Below are 26914 nucleotides of genomic sequence, written 5' to 3'. Positions count from 1 at the left end.
TGAATGTTACTTTTGCTGGTATATTGTTGAGCAGTTTCTCATGTTTTTGTTTGAGAGGTTTCAATAAAAGCAAGGAGGCCAAAATCTTAAGGATATGTGTGGTTTTTTGTAGTGCCCTTGGTGTGATTAGTTGGAGCAGAATGCCTGCATTAGTATGAGCTCCCTCTTAGCAAATGCCTTCAGATTTGCCTTGACGTTGTATTGTCTTTGTTGATATCTCTGGTTTTCTGCTTATGGTTTGTATTAGATTTTCCTTCTGTGATATTGTTAGGGATATTTCTCTAGTTTTTCACAATTCACTTGTAATCTCCTTGTTTCTTTGTGACAGTTATTACTGTTAGACAGTTAGCTATAACTGACACATGTCGATGATAATCCTCTGATTTTACATAGGACTTCTGTAACAAAGGATCATCATCTTTGTATCATTCCAGTTTAGGTCAACAATATCAGAGTTTACTTTGTCTACTCAAGTCTGCTGTCAAATCTTAATAGCTATGTAGATAAGCTGGTCAGCCTTCTTATGTAGCCCTTTACTTTCCTTATTATTCACACGTATCTTTTGTATTAGTTTTTTTTAATCTGATGGGTTAACGTAGTGGTTTGGTATTCTATGCTCCTCATACGTTGTAGGGACAATGTATGTAGTGTAGAACCTTTATTCAATTCCCTATGCTAGAAAACTTGTTGGGTCAGTGACAATTATAGCAGTATGAGTGGGATTAATCTTTGGTTCAGTAGGTTGGGAGAAACCTGTGACAGAAGAAAAAGGGATTGCCTTTTTCTCCCCTACTCCCTAATTTAACTTAGTGTCATTTGCTTTTGTTGTTGGGATGATCCATTTAGTTTGGCAGACTTTCTTGCTTGTGCTACTATTAATATTTTCCTTCAACAGAAAACCACCATTCTGTCATGTGTATAGTGTTATTTGTTTATTTGATGTCCAGTAATGTTTATTGGTTGATAAAAACTGGCTATTTTATTTTGGGGATATAATGTATTACTAATTTTTATTTCTTTTCTCCCCTATATAATTTCCATATTGCTGGCTAATTTTTATTCCTCAGGCATGCCTCAATACAACCAGATCCTCATTGAGTGAAAAACGGGTCAAGAGGGAGCCTGCTGCTGTGATCCTTAGGGAGGCACTCATGAAAGGCAAATGGTTATGGTAATTTATAAGCTAATTTGACGTTATACTGCACAACACATTCTGTGGTATGCCATAATGGCACAGACTATAATTTTTTGTTCCTCTCTGTTAAGTACTTGTTTTTCTCACCTTATCTTTTTCAACTGTTTTCTTCCCTTTTCCTATAATAGTTGTCATTCTATTATACAAGTCAATCATTTTGAAAAACTTTTAACTTTAGTTGGTATTTATATCAGTTAAATTTTGTTTTGGGTTTGAGTCTTCTCCATCTGTTGATCTGTCTTCTGTCTACTCGTATGTTCTCTTATTCAAAATATTTAGCTTTTCTTAATCAGATATGTTTTATAATGATAGAACATCTAATAAACAATATTATACATGTGCCTTATTGGTTTTATACCATGTCCAAGATCGTTTTGTATTTTTTGTGCAACCATGGCATTTTTTCCCTTATATTCATAATATTGAAAAGTTGATTGTGCTTAGGCCTTTTGCACAGAGGATTAATTGATGCACTGACTTGTGTTTAATACTATGCCATGCTTAGATTGTTTGGAAGCCTAGGGTTCTGATTTGGCTCTCAAATTTATCACTTTAAACTTTGAACTTGTGGTATCATGCTGCCTAATTTGTGGGCTTATGGTTTCATAGAGGTTAAAGGATTAATTTTTTTTTTCTGAAATTATGGAGCACAGCAATGAAATGAATTGAAAATTCAATTTTAGACCTAGGTCTTGTTCCCCATGGTTTTACTTGCCAAGAACTTCTAGTTTAGATAAAAAGTAACTTTCTAAGTTGCTGCTCCATGAAAATTTTCCCTCGTTTACTTATAATATTTTGAGTTCTTAACAATGAAATAAAATTCTTATGTATTAAGATGATATTTAATTGTTTGTATTATTAGGCATTTGATTATTCTCAATTGGTTTATCTACTTATAGAAATGGAAACATAGAGAGAAAAATGATTGGTCATGATCGCAATTGTGGTTGTTTTGTCATGACATGTGAAATGGAGTAATTATAAGACTTCAGAATATAAATATGAAAAAAGGCCTAAGAGAGCTCATTTTCTCTTAGCTAATTCATTCATTTGTATGGGTACAATACAAAAAGGTATGATAATCTGCACATAAATGCCAATAGGTAATACAAAGATTAGTTAACCTATTCTAACAAGTTAACCACCTTCAAAAAACTTAAGCAATTTTGACATTGCCCCTCAAGCCGGTGCATTCATATTGTGTATTATATGTACTAAGTTTGGAACTTATAAATTGATTTTTCGAGGTCCTCTCAAGGATTTAGTCAAAATATCTGCAAGGTGATTGTTGGAGTTGCAAATTTCATGCAAATTTCCTTGGACAACAACTTCTACAGAACAAAACCAAAAAGACTGTTTCTGATATTATTCATAAAGGAGAAATTGCTCTTCAATAGAATACGTAGATATAATAGCTGAAAATACTAATTTTTATGGATATATGCTATCCCAACAATTCAAGACCAGTGATCTTGTACAATAAATATAAATATACTGCCAACCTATTAATCCTCCTATTTATCCTTGTAATTATGAAATGTAATTAAATCTCCTAATTATGTAATTAAAATTATACAGGGAAACATTAATCATGGAAAACCTTTCCAAGAGACCAAAGCACAATTGATGCTGACAAAGATAAGTAAGTTTGCCATTAAGCTTCTCTAAAGTAATTATGGATGACTCAAAAGAGGAGTGGATAAATTCTGAAGAAGCTATTTTTGAGCATAAAAGAACATATTGGTTAAAAAGGAAACCTGCAAGGTGTTGAAGGTGGGTTGTACCCAAATCAATTGAGAATAAGATAAAAAGGTTGGAATAAAGACTAAAGAGGCCGGTGACAATAACAAAGGTGGCGTGAAGTCAGTCTACTGGTCAGAAGGCCGTTGACAACACACGCCTTGTTGTGTGCCGTGTACAAATTCCACACATGGAGGCTCATGGGGAGGAGTTGGCCTTCGAGATGGCTGGGCTATGGGCTATTCATAGCTAGGAGAGGTGCTATAGAGCATGTGCTTTGTTTCAAATATTGTGGTGGTAGTAGGCAACAATGGATGATGACAATGAGTACAGGGTTCTGTCACTCGATAAGACAAACTGAACCAGTTTGTTGAGACATGAAGACAACAATGGTAGGGGTTGCGTTGAACACACTGGACAATGAAAAAGAGGAACCAGATTATCCCATCCTATTACTAACATAGGAATGAAAATGTGAAAGAATGTTTGGAGATCTTTATTTTCTTGTAGCTTATCCATTCATTATATGGGTTCTTATATCAATGAAATACAAAAAAATATGTTGATCTATACATAGGTGCCAAATAGGTAATGCAAAAGTGAGTCTACCTATTCTAACAAGTTAACCCCTTCACGGCAGTTAAGCAATTTTTACTGTGTGCATGTGTGGACTGGATGTGGTATTTATTACAAATTTACCATAAATAAAAATGTAAAATTTTGGTAGAAATTGTATTATTTTTTCACACTACCCTTTTCCGAGTGTTTAAGTTATTAGCTTTTGAAACAATTTTGGGTTTTCTCGATTTTTATTGTCATTTTATCTTTTTTTTTTTTTTTTATGATATTTGATCTTATTCTTGGATGTATATTCTGTAGTAAAGTCCTTGATGGTATCGTAATGCAGAAATCAATTTGTTGTAGTGTATTCTATTAATAGAGAATATTCTAGGTTTTTGATGAGATTTAAAGTAGCATTGTTGTGGTAAAATCTGATGAAGGATCTATGGTGTAGGAATGCTGCATTTTGTTCCTTGATTCGCAACTTCCATACTCGCATTTGCAAAGATATGTTTCTCTACTGGTTTGAAGGCATATGTATGAGCTTTGAAAGGTAATTTTAAGATTGTGGGGGTTAAGAAAGGAACAGGTACTGTGATTATTTGTGTCAATTTGACTCCATTCATAGGTTTCTTATTTAAAATTATTGTTGGTTTTCAGCATAAAACACTGGATAGAAAAGGATGTAGTTGGAAACTAAGATTCTTAATTCTCTTGCCTTCTCCTTTCTTTTGATGAGAAGTTTGATTTTTGTCATCCCATTTGCAATTTTATTTGTGCTCTTTGCTTCTTCGTCTGTTTTTATTTCTGCTCTTTGCTTACAATTTTGTTTTATTCATGTACTTTTTCTCTTTGCCTCTCTGGTGCTGTGTGTTTTTTACTATAGTCAAGTTACCCTTTTTCTCTCTAGATAGTTAGAGGTAATGCAAGATGATTTTGGGTTGGAATGTGAACTTTCTTAAAATTCCCAATTAACCTTCTCATGATTTGAATTGAATATTAATAGAAGGTATGTTGATGATAAATATTATTAACAAAGTGCAGATAATATTGCAGAATCATGAATTCTTCGAATGGTGATCGTATCTATGATGGTTTGCTGTGGACGCTGAGGTATTTACACCCTGTTTTCTTTGTACGGTTTTATAATCTCTTGTGAAGGAGACAGAGCAGTGCTTGCATTTTATGTTCGTTATAGGACTTCAATTCATTTTCCCATATTATTACAACATATTGGTCTATTTGAGTTGGTATTGTGGATTTCAACTTGTGTATGTTCTGTTGCATGTGAAGGAGTTTGCTGGAACTTTCTTCTGTTCTGTTGCTGCCAAATTCAAGAATGGAGATATCTGCAGTGTCATCTTCTGCCTTTAATGAGGTTTCTATCTCTCCCATACACATTTTCACAATCCTTTATTGTCTGAAATGCTTCCAAATTTTAATGCTAAATATATGAAAGTGTTCATCGTGGAAGATGAACATGTGAAAAAGCTGTTTGTTATAGATGATCATATCCTATTCTATTCACCCGTAGTTATTTTCCTGCTTGTATTAAATTTTATCTAGGAAAGCAAGTCTACATTTTAGTTGGCTATTTAATTATCTAGGTTAACTCTATTGAATTGGTTATAGTATTTGAGAAAAATCTTGTTGAATATTTGTAAATAGGAAAACTTATAATTTGGATGTGTTTTAGATTTCCTTTATGTTTTTCCTTAATTTTCTTTCATCATAAATTAAGATTGAACTATTGTAGCAACCATACAATTCCTGTAGTTTGGTACCAAAAGATCATGATTCAGTTCTCTCTTCCTTTCTTCATGGGTGGACTGTACCGTGTGTCCCTCTATCAATGTTTGGCACCTTTCCTGGCCATTCCTCAGCAATGCCCATCCTCGATGTCACCAGCCATTCCTTCATGTATTTCTTATTTTTCTTTGATTTAAATAAAGATTGAATGTAGGTAGCAATCACACAATTCCTGTAAACTCTTTTCAAATAATCAATAAATCAAGCAATTTCAAGAATTTACACAATATTAATAATTGAATTACAACAAAATGCAGTATGGACAAGGGCTGACCTTGAAGTCTGATTTAGGCTAATTGAATATTTTGAATAATCTCTCACTGGAATTTAGTTTGTGTTAGTGTGTATTCAGTTTGATGTAGCTTTTGTTATAGTTGTTTTCTTTTTACAAGTTGTTATTTACCGTCCTGTTTTTTTTTTCATTCTCCAATATAAATTCAATCCTTGTTTTCCTTTGTACATTTTACCAGTGCAGAATTTACCTTTTCAGTTTCAATTTTCTCTCCCTGCTCTCTTCTTTCTCTCTATTAACTCTAATAGTTTGATTTCAAAAGAATGTATTCATTACAAGTCTGCTAGTCACTGAATTTAACAGTTTTGTTGACAAATTGTTTTTGTTGTAGGGCTACATTGGAGAATTGTTTATTCCTTTTGCTTCTCCCGAATGTTATTTTTTGCCTTACAATATGCATTAATTTGGTGAGAAACTAACTTTTGCAGTTCATTAATGGTTGGCAACTACTGTGGAGCACTATTGTGCATGGGTTACCAATTATTAGCAATATTAATGCTCTTGTAAGTTTTCTCTTGACAAAACTATATGCTCCTAATTTAAATTGTAGTTTTTTATGGGTATCTAATTAGTCCTTGTTTGAATGATTTATCTTGGCTGTATAACCTAATTTGTTTAGATAGGTTAAGTACTCCTTTGTTTTTCCTTTCCATCTTTGTAAGAGAGCGTCCTTTCCTTTGGTATGCAACCATTGCTGCCGTTCCATTAACAATTATTGTTAAATTTTATGTAATAGGAGTCTCTAGCATTAGACTCCTCCTACTTTCTTCACTCTGAGTAATTTCCATGATTTCATTGAGTCTTGGTACCTTCTTCTTTCCCAACATTTGGAACCCTGACTTGATCATACTCTTGGTTTAGGCCTACCAAGAAATCATACACCCGATTTTTTTTAGTGTTCTCTCTTAAACTTGCTGAGTGTTCTGAACTCTTGGCGTTAATGACCATGTATTGATCCAATTCCATCCACAAAGCATTAAGTTGATTAGCATATTCAGTAACTATTTTGGTGCCCAGTTTGGCTGCCAAAATTGAGGAAACGAAGACAAAAATCAGTTAGGGTGGTTTGGACGTGTACAAAGAAGGTTATTTAATGCATTAATGAGAAAAGTAAATCGCATATTTTTTGGTATGTGAAATGGGGGTAAAGGAGACCACGAAGGACATGGGGAAATGTTAAGAGAGATCTCATGGTAAAAATGATATATAGTCTCTTTAAGCAAGTTGAATGGTGTTGCAGTATGCTTGGTCTACTTAATTATCTTGTTATTAGTTGTGAGCATTGTTATAATTAAAATAGATAGACTGATTGATGGACAGTGCGTAGTTAACCTTTTTATTTGATGGATATTTTATCTATTGTTATCATCATTATCATCATCATTATGTGAGAAGTTATAAATTGTTTCTCTCTTGGTTATTTTTTGTGTAAGTTTCCATTTTAAATTGATAAAGAGACACTCATGCAGGTGGATGCTTCTTTGCTGCTGCTTAGTAATATAACATCAAATGTGAGTTATCTATTTTACATCTTGAGATTAGTGTTAATAAATCTAACAACACTTGGTTCCATCCAGGATTTTGTGAATACAAGTGTAATACCTCAAGATGTGTGGGATCTTCAGATTTTCAAACGTCCAAATTCAATGTAAGTGTCTTTTACCTAGATTACAGCACTTGCAAAATATGGTTTTAAGGTTACTGAATAAGTGAAATTATATCGTGTGTTTTAGAATAATGAATAACATCAATCGTACATTATTTCACTCATCTAGTTAGTTGGATATTTTTCAACGGATGTTTATAACATCTTCACACTTCTCTCTTTATTTAGAATGATGGCTGGTAACAATAACTACCACTACAACAACAACACACACCTTATATTACTAAGTGAGGTCAGTAATATAAATTAAGCGATGCCTTTTGACTTGACTAAAGACCAAACCTTCAAAGATATGTTTTGCACTGAAATCCCCTTAACATCTTCCCGTGCCTTCTTGCTCTACCACCATCCCTCTAGAATTTTGGGATTGAAAGAAATTTGATTGTTGCTCTGTCACCTTGCCGCTCCTTCAAGACTTATCTTATTGCTGCTGTAATAGGGTGTTTTGCAGCCAAAACACATCAAACTCCCATTCTTCAACTTATAGTTGTCCGAGTCCTGACTGCCCTTGTTGCTATTTGGATGACAGAAAAGTGGGTCAAAGAAGGGTGCATGACCCGAATTACTCTAGAGAAAGAATTGGAACCCTAACACTAAATGATACCATAGTTTTTTTCTGTTGTACTTTACTAACTTTTGTATTTTAGTTCTATGAAAAAAATCATGTTTAGACCTTCACTCTAAAGTTCAAAGTATTGGACCGTGGCTCAAAATCAGAGTTTTCTAATTTCTTTTAATCAAAATATAGAGAAGAAAATAAAATGTTCAGATCTTGATACTTTATCATGAATTATATTTTTGTATTCGAGTTTTAAATAACTTTATTACGAGTTTTAATATTATTTTATTATTATAATATTAAAATTGTGGCAATCCTGATATCCACTATCCCAGTGGACCATCTGATGAGGTAAAACACTTTGTGCTGCAATCTGCTATTGACTACATGAAGTCTATTATGTAAACAGTCTCACATCCTGTCAGAGAGAACAGTAGCTAGCTGCCATTTTATTGTGTGTTGTTTATGCTGTTGGTAATGTGAAGCTTTAATTGAAGTTGGGAGGCTGGATTACCAATAGAACGTAGCAACTATTAATTCTGAATTTACTGATTTCCCTTTTCTATTTTTCTTTGTTTATGTTACTGCATTCTTATTTAGCTCATTTGTATTTTATGCAGATCCATCTTGTATTTCTTTTCATGCTACTTTTCACGAAAAAATTCCCATGTAAGTTGCTAAGAAAGTATTATCATTTTTTCTCTTTAATTTACTTGATGTTAGATTCTTATTTAGCTTATAGGCTTTGCTTTCATTAAAATTAGTATTGACATCAGCAGAGCTATATCATCGGTGAGTTAGAGCATATAAGAATAACATTGACATGGCATCCAAATGCAACCTGGAATAGCCAATCAAGTCAACTTTAGCCTGAGATAGGTCCTAGTCAGAACACATAAACCTAAAAACATGATGTGGAATGCAGTACGTTGAAAATAGTGAAAATTAGATATAGAAGTAATTCCCCCTTATGTAGAAAATACACATGGGGTAATATATTTATAATGAACAATAATAAAGAAAATATAGGCTAAGCCAAGATTGTAACTAACAATATCTAACACTTTCCCTCAAATATAATCAATTCTAAGTTCCTGTAGAGATTTAGTGAAAATATATGCTAATTGATAACTTGAGTTAACAAATTTAGTCTTGATGTTTCTTAATATAATCTTTTCTAGAATAAAATGACAGTCAATCTCAATGTGCTTGGTCCTTTTATGAAAGACAGGATTAGAGTTAATACGAAGAATAACTTGGTTGTCACAGATAAGTGTCATTTGAGTGTTTTAGGCCATCCAAATCTAATTGGAGTGGTAAATATCGTCCCTTGATGAACATTTTTGCTCATCATGGTATCATTCATAGACTCATTTGTCCTATACTCATCATCAAAACGATGTTATTGAAAAAACATCGACATATTGTTTTGATAGGTCTTACCTTATTAAATCATGCATCCTTTCCTTTACAGTTTTGGGATTATGCCTTTGTCACTGCTGTATATCTTATAAATAGATTAGCAACAACTTCTCTTAATTTTGCATTCCATATTAAATTTTTTTATAAAACTCTAGATGTTTAAGTTCATCAACTTTTGGATGCTCCTGTTTTCTCTTTTACTACTGTTAGAATTATTACCTATACCTATTGTATCATTAACCCTATGTGTAGGGTGTTGAGTGTGGGAAACTACCTACTGCCATATCTACTGTTGCATGTAATCATGCCTAGTATCTTAGAGTAGTCTTTTCATATCTTTTCATATGTACGTGCTTGCTTCACTATAAATAGAAGAGGAAGAGAGTGGTACTGTTGTCCACTACTCATATTTTAAAGTCTCAGTCTCAAGTTGGTATCAGAGCGGGTCGATCCCGCTCTGGTTTCTGTCTCAGCTGGTCCGTCACCGCTGTCCGCGGTTGATCGCCGTTAGTCACCGCCGCTGTCCGCGGCTGTCTAAGTTCGGTTAACCTCGTTTCTGAACTACCCAACACTGTCAAACAACTTCTCAACACTGTCCGCCACTGTCTGCGTCCTCCGCCGCTGTCCGCCACCGTCCGCCGCCGTCCGTCGCCGTCCGCCGCCGTCCACCGACGCAGTTCCGTCCGGAAACCACCGGATCTGAACCGCCTCTCCGCGCGACAGCCAACCCCGCCGGTGTCGCAGGTAGCGCCGTCGCCACGCGCCTCCACGCGCGTCTTCTCTGTTCGCTGCAGTCAGGCGCGTGCCGCTCACGCGCCGCCTTCCCGTCGCCAGTTCGTCGTCGCGCCACCTCCGTCGCCGTCGTCGGAGCCTCCTCTACCCGTTTTGACCATCAAATCTCTGTTCCGGTGAAGTTCAGTAGCACCTCTTGTGGAAATCGTCCCTTTCGAAGTCGAAAATCGTCACTGTTTCACTGTTTTCGTCACTGTTTTACTGTTTTCCGAGATCCTCTCTTTATCATGGCCACTGGAGGAACTGGGAGTGCTATTTCATTCTCTGGAAGCCCCTGCATTACGTCCGAGAAACTAAATGGCCAAAATTACTTATCTTGGTCCGCTGCCGTCGAGATGTGGTTTCTCGGTCAAGGACACCACGAACACCTTGAGAAAGATGGCAGCCACGTACCTTCTGAAAAAGCTGAACAGTGGAAACAAGCGGATTTCCAACTATGTGCTCTATTGTGGCAATCGGTGGAACCACGACTTTTGATGTCCCTACGGGCCTTCAAAACTTGCCACTCGTTTTGGAAGCGAACTCAGAATATCTATGCAAATGATATTCAACGCCTCTATGATTCGGCGAACAAGTTGGCATCTATGAAAATGACTAACCATGATATGATGTCATTCATGAATGACGCTCAAGCTGCTGTGGAAGAACTCCGAATGTTCTTGGAAGTCGACTCTCTAGATGAAATGAAGAAAAAGCTTGACAAGTACTATATGGTAATGATCCTCCGCGCTATACACCCAGACTTTAATCATATCCGAGATCAGCTTTTGACCTCTCATGAGGTTCCTTCCATGGAAACTTTGATCTCCCGCATGATACGTGTTCCAACTCTTCAAACTCCCGAAACTCTTGCTGTAGTGGAACCATCTGTCATGGTTGCCACCCGAGGAAGAGGAGGTCGTGGAACTAGAGGAGGTGGACGTGGAGGTCGTGGGCGTCCTCAGTGTACGTATTGTAAAAGGATGGGTCATACCCAAGAAAACTGCTACACTTTACATGGATTTCCTGCCAAAACAGCCAATGTCTCCCAGGCAGAGACTACTGACTCCAAGTTCACTGAGGACGAGTATCAAGAGTACCTACGCCTCAAATCCAACAGCTTGGCACAGTCATCCCAAGCTCCAAGTACATCAACTGTTTGCATCTCTCAATCCATGGAAGGTCACAATTCATGGGTAATTGACTCTGGTGCTTCTGATCACATTTCTGGTAATACCTCCTTGTTCTCAACCATCTCATTCCAAGAAAAATCTCATTTTATAACCCTCGCAAATGGTTCTAAAACATCCTCAAAGGGAGTCGGTCAAGCCATCTTATCTCCGTCCTTAAATCTAAAATCTGTCCTTTTTGTCCCTAATTGTCCTTTCAATTTAATTTCCTTAAGTCAGTTAACCAAAACATTGAATTGCTCTGTAACCTTCGATGACAAATCTTTTGTTATACAGGAGCGTGGCTCGGGGAGACGGATTGGAGAAGGATATGAAGCGGGCGGATTATACCATTTTGGATCTCGTCCACGTGTGTCATGTGTTGCAGCCCCCAATCCTAAAATGTTACATGATCGGCTTGGTCACCCTCACTTGTCCAAGTTAAAGAAAATGTTTCCTGAACTTAGTCGTCTCCAGACTTTAGAATGTGAGTCATGTCAACTAGGAAAACATGTTAGATCTACCTTTCCTAAAAGATCTCAATCAAAGTGTACTTCTAGTTTTTCTGTCATCCATTCCGATATCTGGGGACCTAGTCGTGTCTCATCTTTTGGCTTTAGGTATTTTGTTACTTTCATTGATGAATATTCGAGATGTACTTGGGTTTATCTTATGAAAGATCGTTCTGAATTATTATCCCTCTTCACATCCTTTTTGAATGAAATCAAGAATCAATTTGGTCAAGTAATTAAAATCTTAAGAAGTGACAATGCCAAAGAGTATTTTTCGTCTGCTCTTTCTAATGTTTTGAGTTCCCATGGTATCCTGCACCAGTCTACTTGTCCTCATACGCCACAACAAAATGGTATAGCAGAAAGGAAAAATCGACACTTAGTTGAAACTGCTCGTACCCTTTTGCTTAGTGCCAACGTTCCTGTCCATCACTGGGGAGATGCCATCTTAACTGCAGGTTTTCTTATTAATCGGATGCCATCTTCCTCTCTCAATCATAAGGTCCCTTTCTCCATTCTGTTTCCAGACAATCCTCTCTTTAACACTCCCCCTAGAGTTTTTGGTTGTGTATGTTTTGTTCATGACATGTCTCCCGGGTTAGACAAGCTTTCTGCTCGCTCTCTCAAATGTGTTTTCTTGGGCTATTCACGACTTCAAAAAGGGTATCGATGTTACTCTCCTGAAACCAAGAAATATTACATGTCTGCCAATGTTACATTTTTTGAACAGACCCCTTACTTCTCTCCATCTGTTCAAGATGTCCATGTCATCCAGCAGGTCCTTCCTATTCCCGTGGTTGAATACAATATTTCCAATGTCCCTGTCCCTCCAAGTCTCGACCAAAGTCCTCCTGAGCCATCATCTCCACCTATTGACTCTCTCCAACACAGGACGCCGACGAATAGTCCAGTTGTTCAAGAACATGGTGAATCCCCTACTTCAGATTCTTCTCCCTCGTCTCTTGATCCCATGACTCCTGATGAAGGTGATTCAGGTTGGCCCATTGCTCTCAGAAAAGGTACTCGTTCCTCTCGAAATCCACATCCCATTTATAATTTTCTTAGCTATCACCGATTATCGCCTTCCTATTGTTCACTTTTATCCTCAGTGTCTTCTGTTGTTATTCCCAAAAATGTGAATGAAGCACTTGATCATCCTGGATGGCGACAAGCCATGATTGCAGAGATGCAGGCTCTTGAAAGCAATCATACTTGGGAGCTCGTGCCCCTCCCTTTGGGTAAGAAGGCTGTTGGTTGTCGATGGGTGTATGCAATTAAAGTTGGCCCTGATGGTCAGGTTGATCGACTCAAAGCCCGATTGGTTGCAAAAGGGTACACTCAGGTTTATGGCCTTGACTATTGTGACACCTTCTCTCCCGTGGCCAAGATGACTACTATTCGCCTCTTCTTTGCAATGGCAGCAATTCGTCACTGGCCTCTTCATCAATTGGATATCAAAAATGCCTTCCTTCATGGTGATCTTGAGGAGGAAGTTTACATGGAGCAACCTCCTGGGTTTGTTGCTCAGGGGGAGTCTGGTATGGTATGCAAATTGCATCGATCTTTATATGGCCTCAAACAATCACCACGAGCTTGGTTTGGAAAATTCAGCTCCATTGTTCAGAAATTTGGGTTAAGGCGCAGTGAGGCAGATCACTCAGTCTTTTACAAACATACCTCTCCTGGGAAATGTGTCTACCTAATAGTATATGTTGATGATATTGTTATTACAGGAAATGATACTACTGGAATATCTCAACTGAAGGAGCACTTGTGTAAACATTTTCAAACCAAGGATCTCGGAAGCCTCAAATACTTCTTGGGCATTGAAGTAGCTCAGTCAAAAGATGGAGTTGTAATCTCTCAAAGGAAATATGCTCTTGATATATTACAAGAAACAGGTATGATTGACTGCAGACCAGTAGAGAGTCCTATGGACCCGAATCAGAAGTTAACAACAGTAGAAGGCGAATTATTCTCCGATCCAGAGAGATATAGGAGGCTCGTTGGAAAGTTAATTTATCTCACTATTACGAGGCCTGATCTATCTTTCGCAGTTGGAATTGTTAGCCAGTTTATGCAGACTCCATGTCTTGGACATTGGAATGCCATCATCCGTATTTTAAGGTACCTCAAGAAGGCTCCAGGGCAAGGTTTGCTATATGAAGATAAAGGAAATGTTCAAATCTCTGGGTACTGTGATGCTGATTGGGCAGGCTCTCCTATTGACAGACGCTCTACTACGGGATATTGTGTCCTCCTCGGAGGAAATGTTATCTCTTGGAAAAGTAAGAAGCAAAATGTAGTGGCTCGATCCACCGCTGAAGCTGAATATCGGGCAATGGCGTCTCTCACGTGTGAACTCATATGGGTAAAGCAATTTCTTCGAGAGCTTAACTTCTGTGAAATTCAGACCATGAAGATGTATTGTGACAACCAGGCTGCTCTCCACATTGCATCAAATCCAGTGTTTCATGAGAGAACTAAACACATAGAAATTGACTGCCACTTTGTTCGAGAAAAATTGATGACCAAGGAAATTTGTACTGAGTTCGTTGGGTCAAATGACCAACTTGCAGATGTGTTGACCAAGTCATTAAGGGGACCTCGGATTGAGTTCATTTGTTCCAAGCTTGGTTCATACGATTTGTATGCTCCAGCTTGAGGGGGAGTGTTAGAATTATTACCTATACCTATTGTATCATTAACCCTATGTGTAGGGTGTTGAGTGTGGGAAACTACCTACTGCCATATCTACTGTTGCATGTAATCATGCCTAGTATCTTAGAGTAGTCTTTTCATATCTTTTCATATGTACGTGCTTGCTTCACTATAAATAGAAGAGGAAGAGAGTGGTACTGTTGTCCACTACTCATATTTTAAAGTCTCAGTCTCAAGTACTACCATATAAATCTCACAAACTTGATTTTAGAACTGAAGAATGTCTTTTCCTAGGCTATTCTCATTTTCATGAAGGTTGTAAATGTTTATCTTCTAGTGGTCATGTATTTTTTTCCAAGCATGTTTTATTTGACGAACACTGGTTTCCTTATTCTGAGTTATTTCCTAAATCTCCAAATACTGTTATAGATGTTGGTCAGTATTTTACATTAAATCCCAATCTGTCACGACCTCAACTGTCTATTAATCTAGTATCCAACAATTCCATTTCATCTGCTAGTGAGTTAACACCACATGTTTCTCATTCTAGTTCCAGTTCATGTGGTTCCATGTCTTTGGTGTCAATCTCTCCTACACCGGTTCTGAATACTCATCCAATGCAAACAAGGTCCAAATTTGTATTTTTGAACATAGAATTCATCCATCTTTGTTTTTGTCTCCTTCTGAGCCCACTGAGAAATAAGCTTTGCTGTTAATAAAGTATGCCAGTTTATGACATATCTGCTTGATTCACATTGGACTGTAGTAAAACACATTTTAAGGTATCTAAAAGGAACATTGTTCATGTACTTCATTTTCAGCCAGCATTGTTGCATAGGCTTATCTCTCTCGCAACTTTTTGTGATGGTGATTAGGCTTCAGACATTGATGATAGACGATCTACTTCCAATTCAACTCTTTTCCTTGGTTCTAACCTAATTTCATTGTTGTCTAGTGTTAGAATATAATCAGTTGTTACAGATTTCTAGGAAATTAACTGTTACATAATCTCAGAAATTAGTATGATTGATTCCTAATTATTAGGTGTCTTTATTGTAATTGACTCCATTCAATAGTATAAATAAATATTGTGTGGTTTGCATTAGACACACAATACATCCAGAATATATACAATTCTATATGGTATTAGAGCCATGGTTTAAAAAGCCTATCTTAGCAAGATTTCTTGGACATTTTGTTTTACCCACTATCAGACCACCTATTTCTAGTCCCACGCACGAGATATATATATCTCGGCATGAGAAGGATGTGTTAGAAGTCCTACATCGACTAGAGATAAGGCGATTTCATAGTTTATAAGTGGGTTCCAACCATGGTAGTTAGAATCGTTAGAATCGTACGATTCGTATCGCGATACGGTTCGAAATTTTGGTCAAACGAAACGTATCAGTAGATGAATCGTTTTCTGACTTGAATCGTGTTCTGAATCGTGTAGGAATCGTATGATTCCCGATTCAGTTTTGTTTCAGCCGATTCTGCCCACGCTTACATTTCCCCAAAATATTTCTCAAAATACACATCTCACGAGACACACTACCTACACGCTACTCAGACCTGCTACTCACACCGGATGAGCTTCACGCAACATGCAATACACATCGAAAATGAAAAAACCCAAACTGAAGAGTCACATTTGAAAGGATATTTGGTTATAAATTAAGAAGGAAAAGAAATATGAGATGCATAAGAAGGTGGAGAAGAAGCATAAAGTGAAAGAGAAAAGAAGAAGCATAAAAAACTTGACTGCCCGTGAAGAAGAAAGCACCGCGTGAAGAAGAAAGCATCCTGAAAGCATTTGGAACAGGTTTTTTCTGCTCAAATTTTTTCTGCTCAAATGTTTTTTGCCTAAATGTTTTTTGCCCAAATGTTTTCAAATGTTTTCTGCCGCTGACTTCTTCATATATTGCTTTTTATGAAGTTTCTAGATTTTTAATTTTAATAATATTTAATTTACTGTAAAAGTAAATGTACATCACATCAACCTTTTATTTCACTTTTTCGGAAACCTTCACACATGATCTTTCTTTACGTTTTTATTTTTTGTTTAAATTCCATCTTTTTAGCATAAAGATCAGAATCTACGTTTCTTTTTGAAATAAAATATGTGTTTTATACTTTAAAATAATTTAGCATAATTTATGTTTCTTTTTCATAGTTTACTAAAACATAATTAATCTTTAAAATAAAGTATACGTTTTATACTTTATATTTTGATAGTTCTTTTTATATTTTTTTATTCTGAATGTTAATTTAAATTTTTTTATTCTGAATGTTATATTAAATTTTTTTATTCTGAATGTTAATTTATATTTTTTTATTCTGAATGTTAATTTATATTTTTTTATTGTGAATGTTAATTTATATTTTTTTAAGAAGAAATATTAGTTTGAATTTATTCTTATTTGTAGAATTAAAAAGAGTATGTCTCAAACAAAGAGAAAGAAAGAAATAGATATTACATGGAATCATTGTGAGAGTGTTCCTCCTCATAGACTTTTAGTCAAGTGCAAATATTGTTCACATACTTGTTGGGATGGTGTAGCAAGAATTAAACATCATCTTGCTGGAACAAAGGAGAATGTCATTGCTTGTACATCTGTTCCTGATGATGTTAGAGAAATGTTTTTGAAGTTGTTAGAAGATAAAGAAAAAATAAAAGAAGCAAATCGGGTAGACTGTTTTGAAGAAACAAATATTCAATGTAGTAAGAAGGGGAAACAAGGAGTTGCAAAACAGACAACCATAAATGAAATGTTTAAAGATAGAGAGTTGGTGATTCAAGATATTTGCAACTGCATATATGGGAATGCTTTGCCATTTAATTTGGTAAGAAGCTCCTTATTTACCCAAATGTTGAAATCTGTTGGGGAATATGGAAAGGGTTTAAAGCCTCCAACTTATCATGAAGATAGAGTATCTTATCTGAAAAAAGTGGTTGACAATATCCAAGCTAGTTTGGAGAAATATAAGGTTGAATGGGAAAAATGGGGATGCACTTTGATGTGTGATGGTTGGATAGATGGAAAAGGGAGGTCTCTTACCAACTTTTTAGTTAATAGTCCAAGCGGAACAATGTTCTTAAAATCTATTGATACTAGTAATGTGATCAAGGATGCTAAACAAATGTTTGAATTGTTAGATTCTGTGATTGAAGAAATTGGGGAGGATAATGTCGTGCAAGTTGTGACAGATGTTGCTTCTAATTTTGTGGCAGCAGGAAAGATGTTAGAAGAGAAGAGAACTAAACTATTTTGGTCTCCGTGTGCAGCTCATTGTCTTGACTTAATTCTTGAAGACATTGGTGAACTTCCAGTATTTTACAATACGATTGCAAATGCAAAAAAAGTCACAACTTTCATTTATAGACACACATGGGTCCTAAATTTATATAGAAAATATTCTAAAGGAAAAGAATTAGCTCGACCAGCAGTCACAAGATTTGCAACTGCTTTTCTAACCCTTCAGTGTATAGCACAACAGAGAAATGCTCTTCGAGGTATGTTTGTTTCAGAAGCATGGACAACTACTAAACATGCTAGTAAGACTAAAGGTAAACAAGTAGTGAGCATTGTTTTATCTGATGTTAGATTTTGGAAATCTATCCAATATTGCCTGAAATGTGTCACTCCACTTGTAAAAATACTAAGGCTTGTGGATGGAGACTCAAAACTTGCAATGACATATATTTATGAAGCTATGGATAGAGCTAAAGAGCAAATAGTTGCAAATTTCAAGAATGAAGAATCTCGTTATAAAAAGGTGTGGAAAATAATTGATACTCGTTGGAATTTGCAGTTACATAGACCTCTTCATGCTGCTGCTTACTACCTTAATTGTAAGTAAGTAACTAACACTATACTTTCTTAGATTACAATTTCATAACTATAACACTATACTTCTTTTTTATATTAGATTTCATTATGACAAAAGCTTCAATCCGGATGAAGAGGTTTCATATGGTTTGTATGAGACCATAGAAAAAATGATCCCTGATAGAGAAGGATTAGATTTCAACTTGATCAACAACTTGATAGATTTAAGAAAGCCCAAGGATTATTTGGAAGAAGCATGGCAATTGACACTAGGGATAAGAAGCAACCTGGTATAACTTTTTTTTTTCTCAAGATTTTATTAAAAGCATAATTTCGCAATTATAAATTTTAGTTTTGACATTGCAGCTCTTTGGTGGGAAAGTTATGGTGTTGAAGGTAAAGAGTTGCAAAATCTAGCAATGAGAATTTTAAGTCTCACGTGTAGTGCTACTGGTTGTGAAAGAAACTGGAGCATATTTGATCAAGTCCATACCAAAAGAAGAAACCGCTTGGAACAACAAAGATTAAATGCTCTTGTCTTTGTTAAATATAATCTTCAACTTGAAATGAGACAAAAGGTTAGAGAAGAGAAAGGAGATACTTATGATCCTATATGTCTATCTGATATTGAATCAGATGATGAGTGGATTACTGAAAAAGAGGATCCTTGTCTACCAAACGATGTTTCATGGATGGATATACATGAATCTTTTACTCTTGAAGAGGGAGCTCCAAGCAAGAAAAGGAAGAGGGGTCCAAGAAACTTAAACATAAAGGGAAAATCTACTACACCAGCAAATGATGATGGAATTGAAAGGATGGTTGAAGAAGTTGAGGAAGAGGATGAAGAAGATGAAGATGTGTTGCCACAGAATGTTATATTAGATGAAGTAGATGATCTAAGTGACATTGATCTTGGAGATGATGAATGAAAGAATAAAATTAAGATGTAACATTTAAATTGGAGATCTTGATTTAATTATAATATATGATATTTTTAATGTTTTTTATTTATCATGTATCTTACGATTCAAAGTAAGATTCGATTCACGATTTAAAAAAATTCACAAAACGATTCACGATACGAATCTCGATTCGATAACCATGGTTCCAACCACTCCTTTGCCCATGCCTGCTACACCTGAACTTCCTGTTGTGATACGAAAAGGTACTCGTTCCTCTCGTAATCTTAACCCTCTCTTTGCTTTTACCATTAATTATGATCGTTTGTCTCCATCATATTTCTCCTTTGTTTCTTCTTTGGATTCCGTCCGTGTCTATTCCTAAGACTACAGGTGAAGCAATGGCTAATCCCGGCTGGTGTCAGGAAATGGTAGAGGAGACGACAGCCATGTATTCCAATGGCACTTGGAACTTGTTCCTTTACCTCCTGATAAGCAAACTGTTGGCTGTCATTGGGTTTATACAGTGAAAATTGGATCTGATGGTCATATTGATCGGTTAAAAGCTCGCTTGGTCGCCAAAGGATGTACACAAATTTTTGGTCGGGATTATGGGGACACCTTTTATCCTGTGGCGAAAATAATTTTTGTTCGTCTTTTTTTGGCTATGGCTGCTATTCATCATTGGTCTCTTCATCCGCTAGATATTAAAAATGCATTCTTACATGGTGAATTGCAGGAAGAAGTTTATATGGATCAACTCCCTAGTTTTCTTTCTCCCGACGATTCTCGTCTTGTTTGTAAGCTTCAACGGTCTCTATGGTTTGAAACAATCTTCTCGGGCTTGGTTTGGTCGTTTCAGTTTTGTCTTAGTTCAGTTTGGCATGACCAGGTGTGAGGTTGATCGTTTTGTGTTCTCCTTTCATTCCATTTTTGGCAAGTGTATTTATCTTATTGTTTATGTTGAAGACATTGTCATCACGGGTGATGATGAGACTGGAATTTGACAATTCAAAGAACACATGGCGGCTGGCGGTGGCGAAACGGTAATGGCGAAAAAAGAGAACTGAAGAAAGAGATAAACAGTAGCAAAGTGGAAGAGATAGTGCAACTACTGTGTTTGAGAAGAGATGAGTAGTGTGGGAGATGAGATAGTCAGCGGCCGGCGCACATAAACCCTAATTTCATCCTTCTATGCATTTTACTCTACATCAGTTTTACGGAGGTTTAATTTAGGTCAGGCCCACTAACATTATTTGACCTAACCTAAGCCCACAACTCCTCTCTTATTCTTTTATATTTTACTGTGGCCCTTCTCTTATTCTTTTACTAGTTACTGATGCAGTAAAATATCGATTAAAACATCTCTTTTCTTATTCTTTCAACTTTGGCCTTAGTTACTGCAACTAACAGCCACAACTGCCACCACCAGTTGCTGCTGCTCACCCGCCATTGTCAGCCACTGCCGCCTGCCGTCACAATCAGCCACCGTTGTCTGCCTCCGGCCGCCATAGTCAGCCACTGCCGCCTGCCGCCGTCAACTCCTTTTTTTCAAATTTTTTCTACTTCTCTTCTTTCTTTATAATTATTTTTTCAAAAATTATACTTTCCGCTATAACCCGATATGATTTCCGTTATAACTTTATAACGGATTTTTGGCTTGCCGATATTTTCCGTTATCCGATATTGATAACACTGCTTGACTGTCACGTCCTTGTGATAGTCCTATGGATCCAATATCAAGTTTCTTCTGGGTCAGGGGGAGCCATTGTAAGACCTGGAAAGATATTGTCGCCTGGTAGGCAAACTCACCAGACCCGACATCACTTTTGTCGTTAGTGAGGTAAGCCAATTTCTAAATGCTCCTTGTGATAGTAATTGTGATGCTGTGACATGTATTCTTTGATACATAAAAAAGGCTCCAGGACGAGGATTATTGTATGAAAACAAAGGTAGTACTAAGAGCACTTGTTATTATAATGTGATTGGGTAGGATTACCATCAGATAGAAGATCCACTTTTGGGTACTATGTTCTTATCGAAGGAAACCTTATCTCATGGAGAATCATGAAACAAAATATAGTTTACAGATCTAGTGTAGAAGCAGAATATCGTGCTATGGCAGCAACCATTTGTGAGCTTACGTGGCTTAGGCAACAACTACTACAACTAAAAATAGGAGACATCTATGAAACAATGCTTATTTGTGACAATCAAGCTGCACTTCACATTGTATCAATCCCGGTCTTCAATGAAAGAACACATTGAAATTGATTATAAGTTTGTTAGAGAAAAGGTGCTCCCTGGATAAATCACTACTGATTTTGTCAACTCTAGCCATCAGTTGGCTAACATATTCACCAAGTCCCTTAGAGGACCTCAGATTGAGTACATTTGTAACAAGCTTGGTGCATATGGCATATATGCTTCAGCTTGAGGGGGAGTGTTAGAATATGTTGAGAATAAAGAAAATAGGGGTTTGAGATTAATCTTCCTTGTGTATAAACCACACATAGGATACTCTATTTATAATAGAGAAAGGTACAATTAAAAAGAATAACTGAAAATAAATAAAGTAAATAGAATATATTGTTTGATATTGTGATTAAGAATATCTAACAATATCTTAATAATATCAAACAATATCTAACAGAATATAATAAATTATTACAGATTTCTAGGAAATCAACCGTTACATAATCTCAAAAATTAGTATGATTGATTTCTAATTATTAGGTGTCTTTATTTTAATTGACTCGATTGAATAGTATAAAGACATATTATGTGGTCTGCATTAGACACACAATAAATTTAAAATATATACAATTCTATATCTAGAAAACAAGTGGTTACCCATTCTACCACCGAAGCTGAGTATAGGAGTCTCGTTCATACGTTTGCTGAGTTGTCTTGGATTTCTAAGTTGCTCACACATATTCACATTTCCTGCACCACTCCTACTCTTTTGTTTGACAATCAGAGTGCTATTTCAATCGCATATAATCCTGTTTTTCACAATCGCACCAAGCATATGGAGATTGATGTTTTCTTCATGCGGGAAAAACTTGTGGCCAAACAATTGTGTATTTCTGACATTCCAGCTCTTGACCAGTGGACTGATATCTTAACTATGGCTCTCCCTTCAACACGTTTTGCTCTTCTTCGTGCCAAAACTCCATGTGAAGAATTTTTCTTTTGAAAAATCTTCTCCTTGAGTTTGAGGGGGGCTGTTAGTATAGTATAGTTACCTATCGTTGGCTTGTGTGTTATGTTGTATTGTACAACTGTAGGTTCTACTCTAGTATATCTTTATTTTCTTGTACAACTGTCAAGTGTATAACAGCTACAGCTGTGAGTTACTGACATATATAAATATGTCACTGAACATATGATTTGGTGTGTGATGTTAATAAAATACATTCAGTTCATTTTCTCTGTTTTCTCTGTTCACTTTATTCAATATGCATAAAGATACTTGAGAAATAAAGCATGTACCTTTTGAACTAGCCATGGGAGGAACCATTCTGCTTTGTACCAGGAGTTGCGTACCTCTAGTCATGGCTTTTGCAAGACAAAACAAAAGAGGGGACATTAACGACATTACTACAGATCATGAGTGGACCATATTGTGAGAAACTTAAATAAAGGCCTGAAATGGCATTAATCAATAGCTGAAGAGAACAACAAAGGGAAATAATCATAATTGAATTTGATCAGGGATTTACAGTTTGCCATATTCCAAACATCCAGCCAATCAATGGTATAAAAAACTGTCCAATTTCCAGTCAATTATGTGGTGAGCCGTCCGACCCTTAGATCATGTATAGAGAGAGCCAGAATTATATCCTTCAGTCCCACTTCTACAATCTTCATAAGAGAGAAGCATAGGTGAAGCATCCTTCTGGCTTCAGAACTGTCCAAAATAGCACTGAAGTCCTCCAAAAGGCACCAGGTGGCCAGCATGAGAAAAGATACGCATAGATAAATCCATTTGAACGTTTCTTCTGACAAGATAAGAATTTGAACCATATATTCTAGTGATAAATACAATTTTATTATGCCTAGATAAATAGATGCAAATGGATTGAGCATGCACTTTGCTGTTATTAACACTAATATCGTGCTTTGTAGGCCTCTAATATTCCAAAAAAGACATTTACAATGCATATGTACACTAAACAATTCTAGTACTTTTTAGGCCTTCGCCTCTTATGATGAGATTTTAACTTAACTAAAGGAATTGTTATTCATCATTGTCAACTAATGAGTCATCTTCTTCCTCATCCACTCTAGAAGACCACAACTTCCCAATGAGAAAAGGATTAACATTCACCTCTGAAATGGTATTTAGAGCTTAATCCAAATTATCAGCCTCATGACTAGAATATTTGCTGCTATTTTGAAAATTAGCAACATCCTTCTTCACAGAATTTTCCCTACTGTTTTCGGAAATATTTTTAGAATCCTGCAGCAGATTATAAAGATGTGTATGAAGAATAATTGGATTACTATCCAAAGGATTTTGAACCGGGGAATGAACCTCATTCTGAACACCAATAGCATATTTTGTAGGCTGCTCTATGCCATCAACCCCCAAATTAGATTGAACCAGTTTTTCAACAGCATTACCTATGCTCACAACTTCATTATGTTTGGAACCATCTGGATTAGACTCATTCAAGGGACCAAGATTTTTAACACTTAAGTCTGCATAGTTCTAGAAGCAGCAAAAGCAGTGTGATCTTTAGTCATTGGCTGAACCCGTTTCCTGTAATTGTTTAGGGTATGTACTATGAATTGACACGCAAAACAATATGGATGGAGCTTTTCATATTCCACATCCACCCCAAAGGCTAAGCCAGACCTTTTAACTAATAATTGCAGTGGAAGCTCTAATTGCGAACTACACCAACTAACACTTTAGCGAAAACCCCACTAGTCTCGATGATGGTACAATCATCAATAGAAAGAGGGGTTGCTATCTCCCCTTGCAATGGAAAAGAGTGATCTAGTTCTCCAATACTTCATCGGAAGACCATATTATCTCACCCAACATTGGGCCTTTGTCATCTTCATCATTGAGGAAGAAAGTCTTATAACCATGCAATGACTCTAAGAGTTCCTGGGGTTAAGTTTCATATTCCAATAGCAAGAGCACGATGCATATCCTCAAGGGGGCTTAAAGTGAATACAAAGAATCCCTTGCCGAGAGGGATGGCTTTCCAATTGCCCAAAGATTTCCATAACAAACTCTGTTTGATACCAAGGTCGTGAAGTGTATAGGGTTTATGACACTTATTGAGAATAACCCTTGCCATGCGAGTGAGACCAACTAGATTGTTATCCTCGGCGACCTGAACTGTGACCAAATTACTTTTAGTGCAAGGTGTAGGCAATTGGCTGAGAGGTACGTCACAAGTGTTATGAAAGACTTCAGCAAAAGTCTTCTTTTGCATCATGGAACTCCCTGCCACATTTCATATTATATTTTAATTATGTGTTTATCTCTGATACTCTTAATATATACTGTATACACTTTTTGTGGCTTGGTAACAGCTCCTTTGATAGGTTTTCTAACATTTATTGGTATACATAATAATTATGGAGGTCTGGCATGTATAGCCAGAAGGTAATGCATGTTTTTCTGCTGATTAAGTTTACAGGATTTAAGATCAATGGACTGGTATCAAATTAATCATCCATAGTTTGGTGTAGGTCAAACCTCTTTTAGCCCTTTTTCCAAGTTTTTGATTTGATTAATGGAGTAGTGATAGGGCCATGATTAAGCAAGTCTAAAAGAGGACAGGAACAAGTGGGCAGGGGAAGGAAAATTAGATCTGGGAGAACCGAGCAAGTTTTAAGCTTTCATATGATTCATTTCAGTATTGATTCTTATATTCCTTGGTAATACTCGGTTTGTTGTTGCATAAGTAAGATGATGTTTTGCAAATGTATGTGTATGGGTAAACTACAGACCTTTTTCACTTAAAAGTTGAACGTATTTCTGTGCCGAGCCAGTTTTGCATTTAATTTACTGTTCGCATAACATGCAGGCTGACCCCCAAGATACGTTACATCTGAGGAAAAGCCTTTTAAGAGCAACTTTGTGCCATCTTAATTGGAAGGTTTGGTTACATAAAATTGTTACGGGCAAAGTATTTTAATCTTCACTATGTGTATTAAGAAAAACACAAATTTAATGGTCAAACCCATTACATATGGGAGGAAGGCATAATGCACGATTGCTTTACTTACATTTATTTGTTCCTTATTACGCAGGGTTGTTCTATGTTGAATGAGCAGATAACTTTGCTCATTCCTAGTGCTATATATGCACTTTGTATAGGTTTTGTTCCTTTTACTCAATGCTTTAAAGAAGTTCCTTTGGCTCACAATTATTTTGATGTCACTGATGCTCAAGATGATTCTCATAAGGTTCAGCCTAGCTACATCTGCCTGTACTAATATTTATTTTTTAGTTTTGATTAAACTGTCACTAAAAACTTAATCATAATGTTAACTGTAGTTTGAAGACCCTAAATACCAATGTGTTCTTGAGTTTTTGGATTGCTCTGTTGAAGTTCTTGCAGAAATTGGAAAGATGTCCAAAGTTGAGGTTTGGTGCCCTCAAATAAAGAAGCTTGTTTGTGTTAACATTCATGGTTTTTGGTTAAAAAAATTTAAATTTCAGGCTGCCGAAGTGAAAATATGTCCACATGTTCGGGTTTCACGGGAAATAAGTGATCAGCTATTGCATGAAATGGAGACCTCTATTCTTGGAGCTTTGGTGGAAGAGGAGATTAACAAGAGGCATCTGCCTGATACTTTCTTAATATGTTCTCTCTTGTCTAACGTACTTTATGGTTGTTTCTTCACAAGGTTTGTTACGTTTGGGTCATTATTTTTCTATTTTGTATGCATTTGGTACCAAAAAATTGGTGTTTATGCTTGCAAATTTGATCAAGTAGAACTGTAAAAATAAATCTCCTTGAATAAAGGAAATAAATCACCTTGAATAAAGGAAATAAATCTCCTGATATAAAGCCTGCAAATTTGGAGCAAATCTACCAAATAAACTCCTAATCGCAATCCCTTACTTTTAGGGATTTCTTATAAACAAATCTATATTTATTTATGAGGGAAAGTTTGGGTTTGCTGCTATATAATACTTGAATGAAATGCAATTGGAAGTCTTATTTTAGTTTATTATTATAAATTTGGTATTAAATATACTTCTAGCTTGTAGGAGGCGAAATGATACCATACTTTTAGCTTCACTACTATCTTCTAATGCTCATGGAAGTAGAGATTTCCTTTCCTGAAAGTGAGAGAAAAAATCATAAAACTAAGAAGCCCAGTACAATTCAGGTTTAAAGAGATTTTTATTGTATTTAGAAGAGTCAAAGTTCTTCTACAGTGAGACAATAACTAGATGCCAAAGCCTTCAGAGAAACAAATATCCTCCCATCTTGTTAGAGATTTTATATAAATTCTTTCATGTCCTTTATCTAGTAAACCAAGCTTTTGGGATTGTTGGTCATACATGGTTTCAGAGCCTCTCTGATCAAATGATATATAGATAGAAACTAGATGAAGATGATAAAAAGAAAGAGATAGTGGGCATCTTGTTCGGATGGTGTACAAAAAAAGGCAAAAATAGGGAAATAGTCACATGGTGTTGAAAAGCTACCTTAGCTGCAGTCACCCATAGGTTACAATATCTTGGATAGGGATGCTGCCTGTAAAATTGAGTAAAGAGTTAGCAGGTTGAGATCTCACTTTGACATGAGTTATGACCTAACCTGCCATTTGATCTATCTTG

General features: G+C 36.2%; 3 protein-coding genes across 6 annotated transcripts in view; all 3 read left to right on the top strand.

Annotated features, from left to right (window-relative positions):
- ATM (Serine/Threonine-kinase ATM-like protein) overlaps positions 1–26914 on the top strand; it is an 82535-nt gene that overhangs the window by 3208 nt on the left and 52413 nt on the right. For 3 of the 4 annotated variants that reach the window (XR_003606605.2, XM_085666519.1, XM_028086425.2), the window contains exons 9-20: positions 1068–1171; positions 3951–4049; positions 4553–4609; positions 4790–4874; positions 6026–6100; positions 7067–7108; positions 7175–7245; positions 8443–8491; positions 25146–25217; positions 25372–25527; positions 25619–25708; positions 25784–25971. Coding sequence is in view for 3 of the 4 variants with exons in the window: in XM_085666519.1 (XP_085522645.1) it covers positions 1068–1171; positions 3951–4049; positions 4553–4609; positions 4790–4874; positions 6026–6100; positions 7067–7108; positions 7175–7245; positions 8443–8491; positions 25146–25217; positions 25372–25527; positions 25619–25708; positions 25784–25971 (1088 nt within the window). In the remaining variant the exon portion in view is untranslated. Of the gene's footprint in view, positions 1–1067; positions 1172–3950; positions 4050–4540; positions 4610–4789; positions 4875–6025; positions 6101–7066; positions 7109–7174; positions 7246–8442; positions 8492–25145; positions 25218–25371; positions 25528–25618; positions 25709–25783; positions 25972–26914 lie in introns of those variants that run through there. The other variant, XM_085666520.1, reaches the window with a different exon arrangement.
- LOC114195971 (uncharacterized) lies at positions 16553–18223 on the top strand. Its single transcript, XM_028086426.2, has one exon. The coding sequence runs from the start codon at positions 16800–16802 to the stop codon at positions 18219–18221; it is 1422 nt and encodes a 473-aa protein (XP_027942227.2). The 5' UTR covers positions 16553–16799; the 3' UTR covers positions 18222–18223.
- On the top strand, positions 18529–25101 carry LOC146883530 (uncharacterized). Its single transcript, XM_085666522.1, has one exon. The coding sequence runs from the start codon at positions 18610–18612 to the stop codon at positions 19120–19122; it is 513 nt and encodes a 170-aa protein (XP_085522648.1). The 5' UTR covers positions 18529–18609; the 3' UTR covers positions 19123–25101.

Source organism: Vigna unguiculata, chromosome 9 (genome assembly GCF_037176805.1).
Source record: "Vigna unguiculata cultivar grain cowpea cultivar isolate G323 ecotype 2 chromosome 9, ASM3717680v1, whole genome shotgun sequence".
Lineage (NCBI taxonomy): Eukaryota > Viridiplantae > Streptophyta > Magnoliopsida > Fabales > Fabaceae > Vigna > Vigna unguiculata.
The sequence above is the reverse complement of the archived record's forward strand: the minus strand, read 5'-3'. Positions and strand labels throughout refer to the sequence as shown.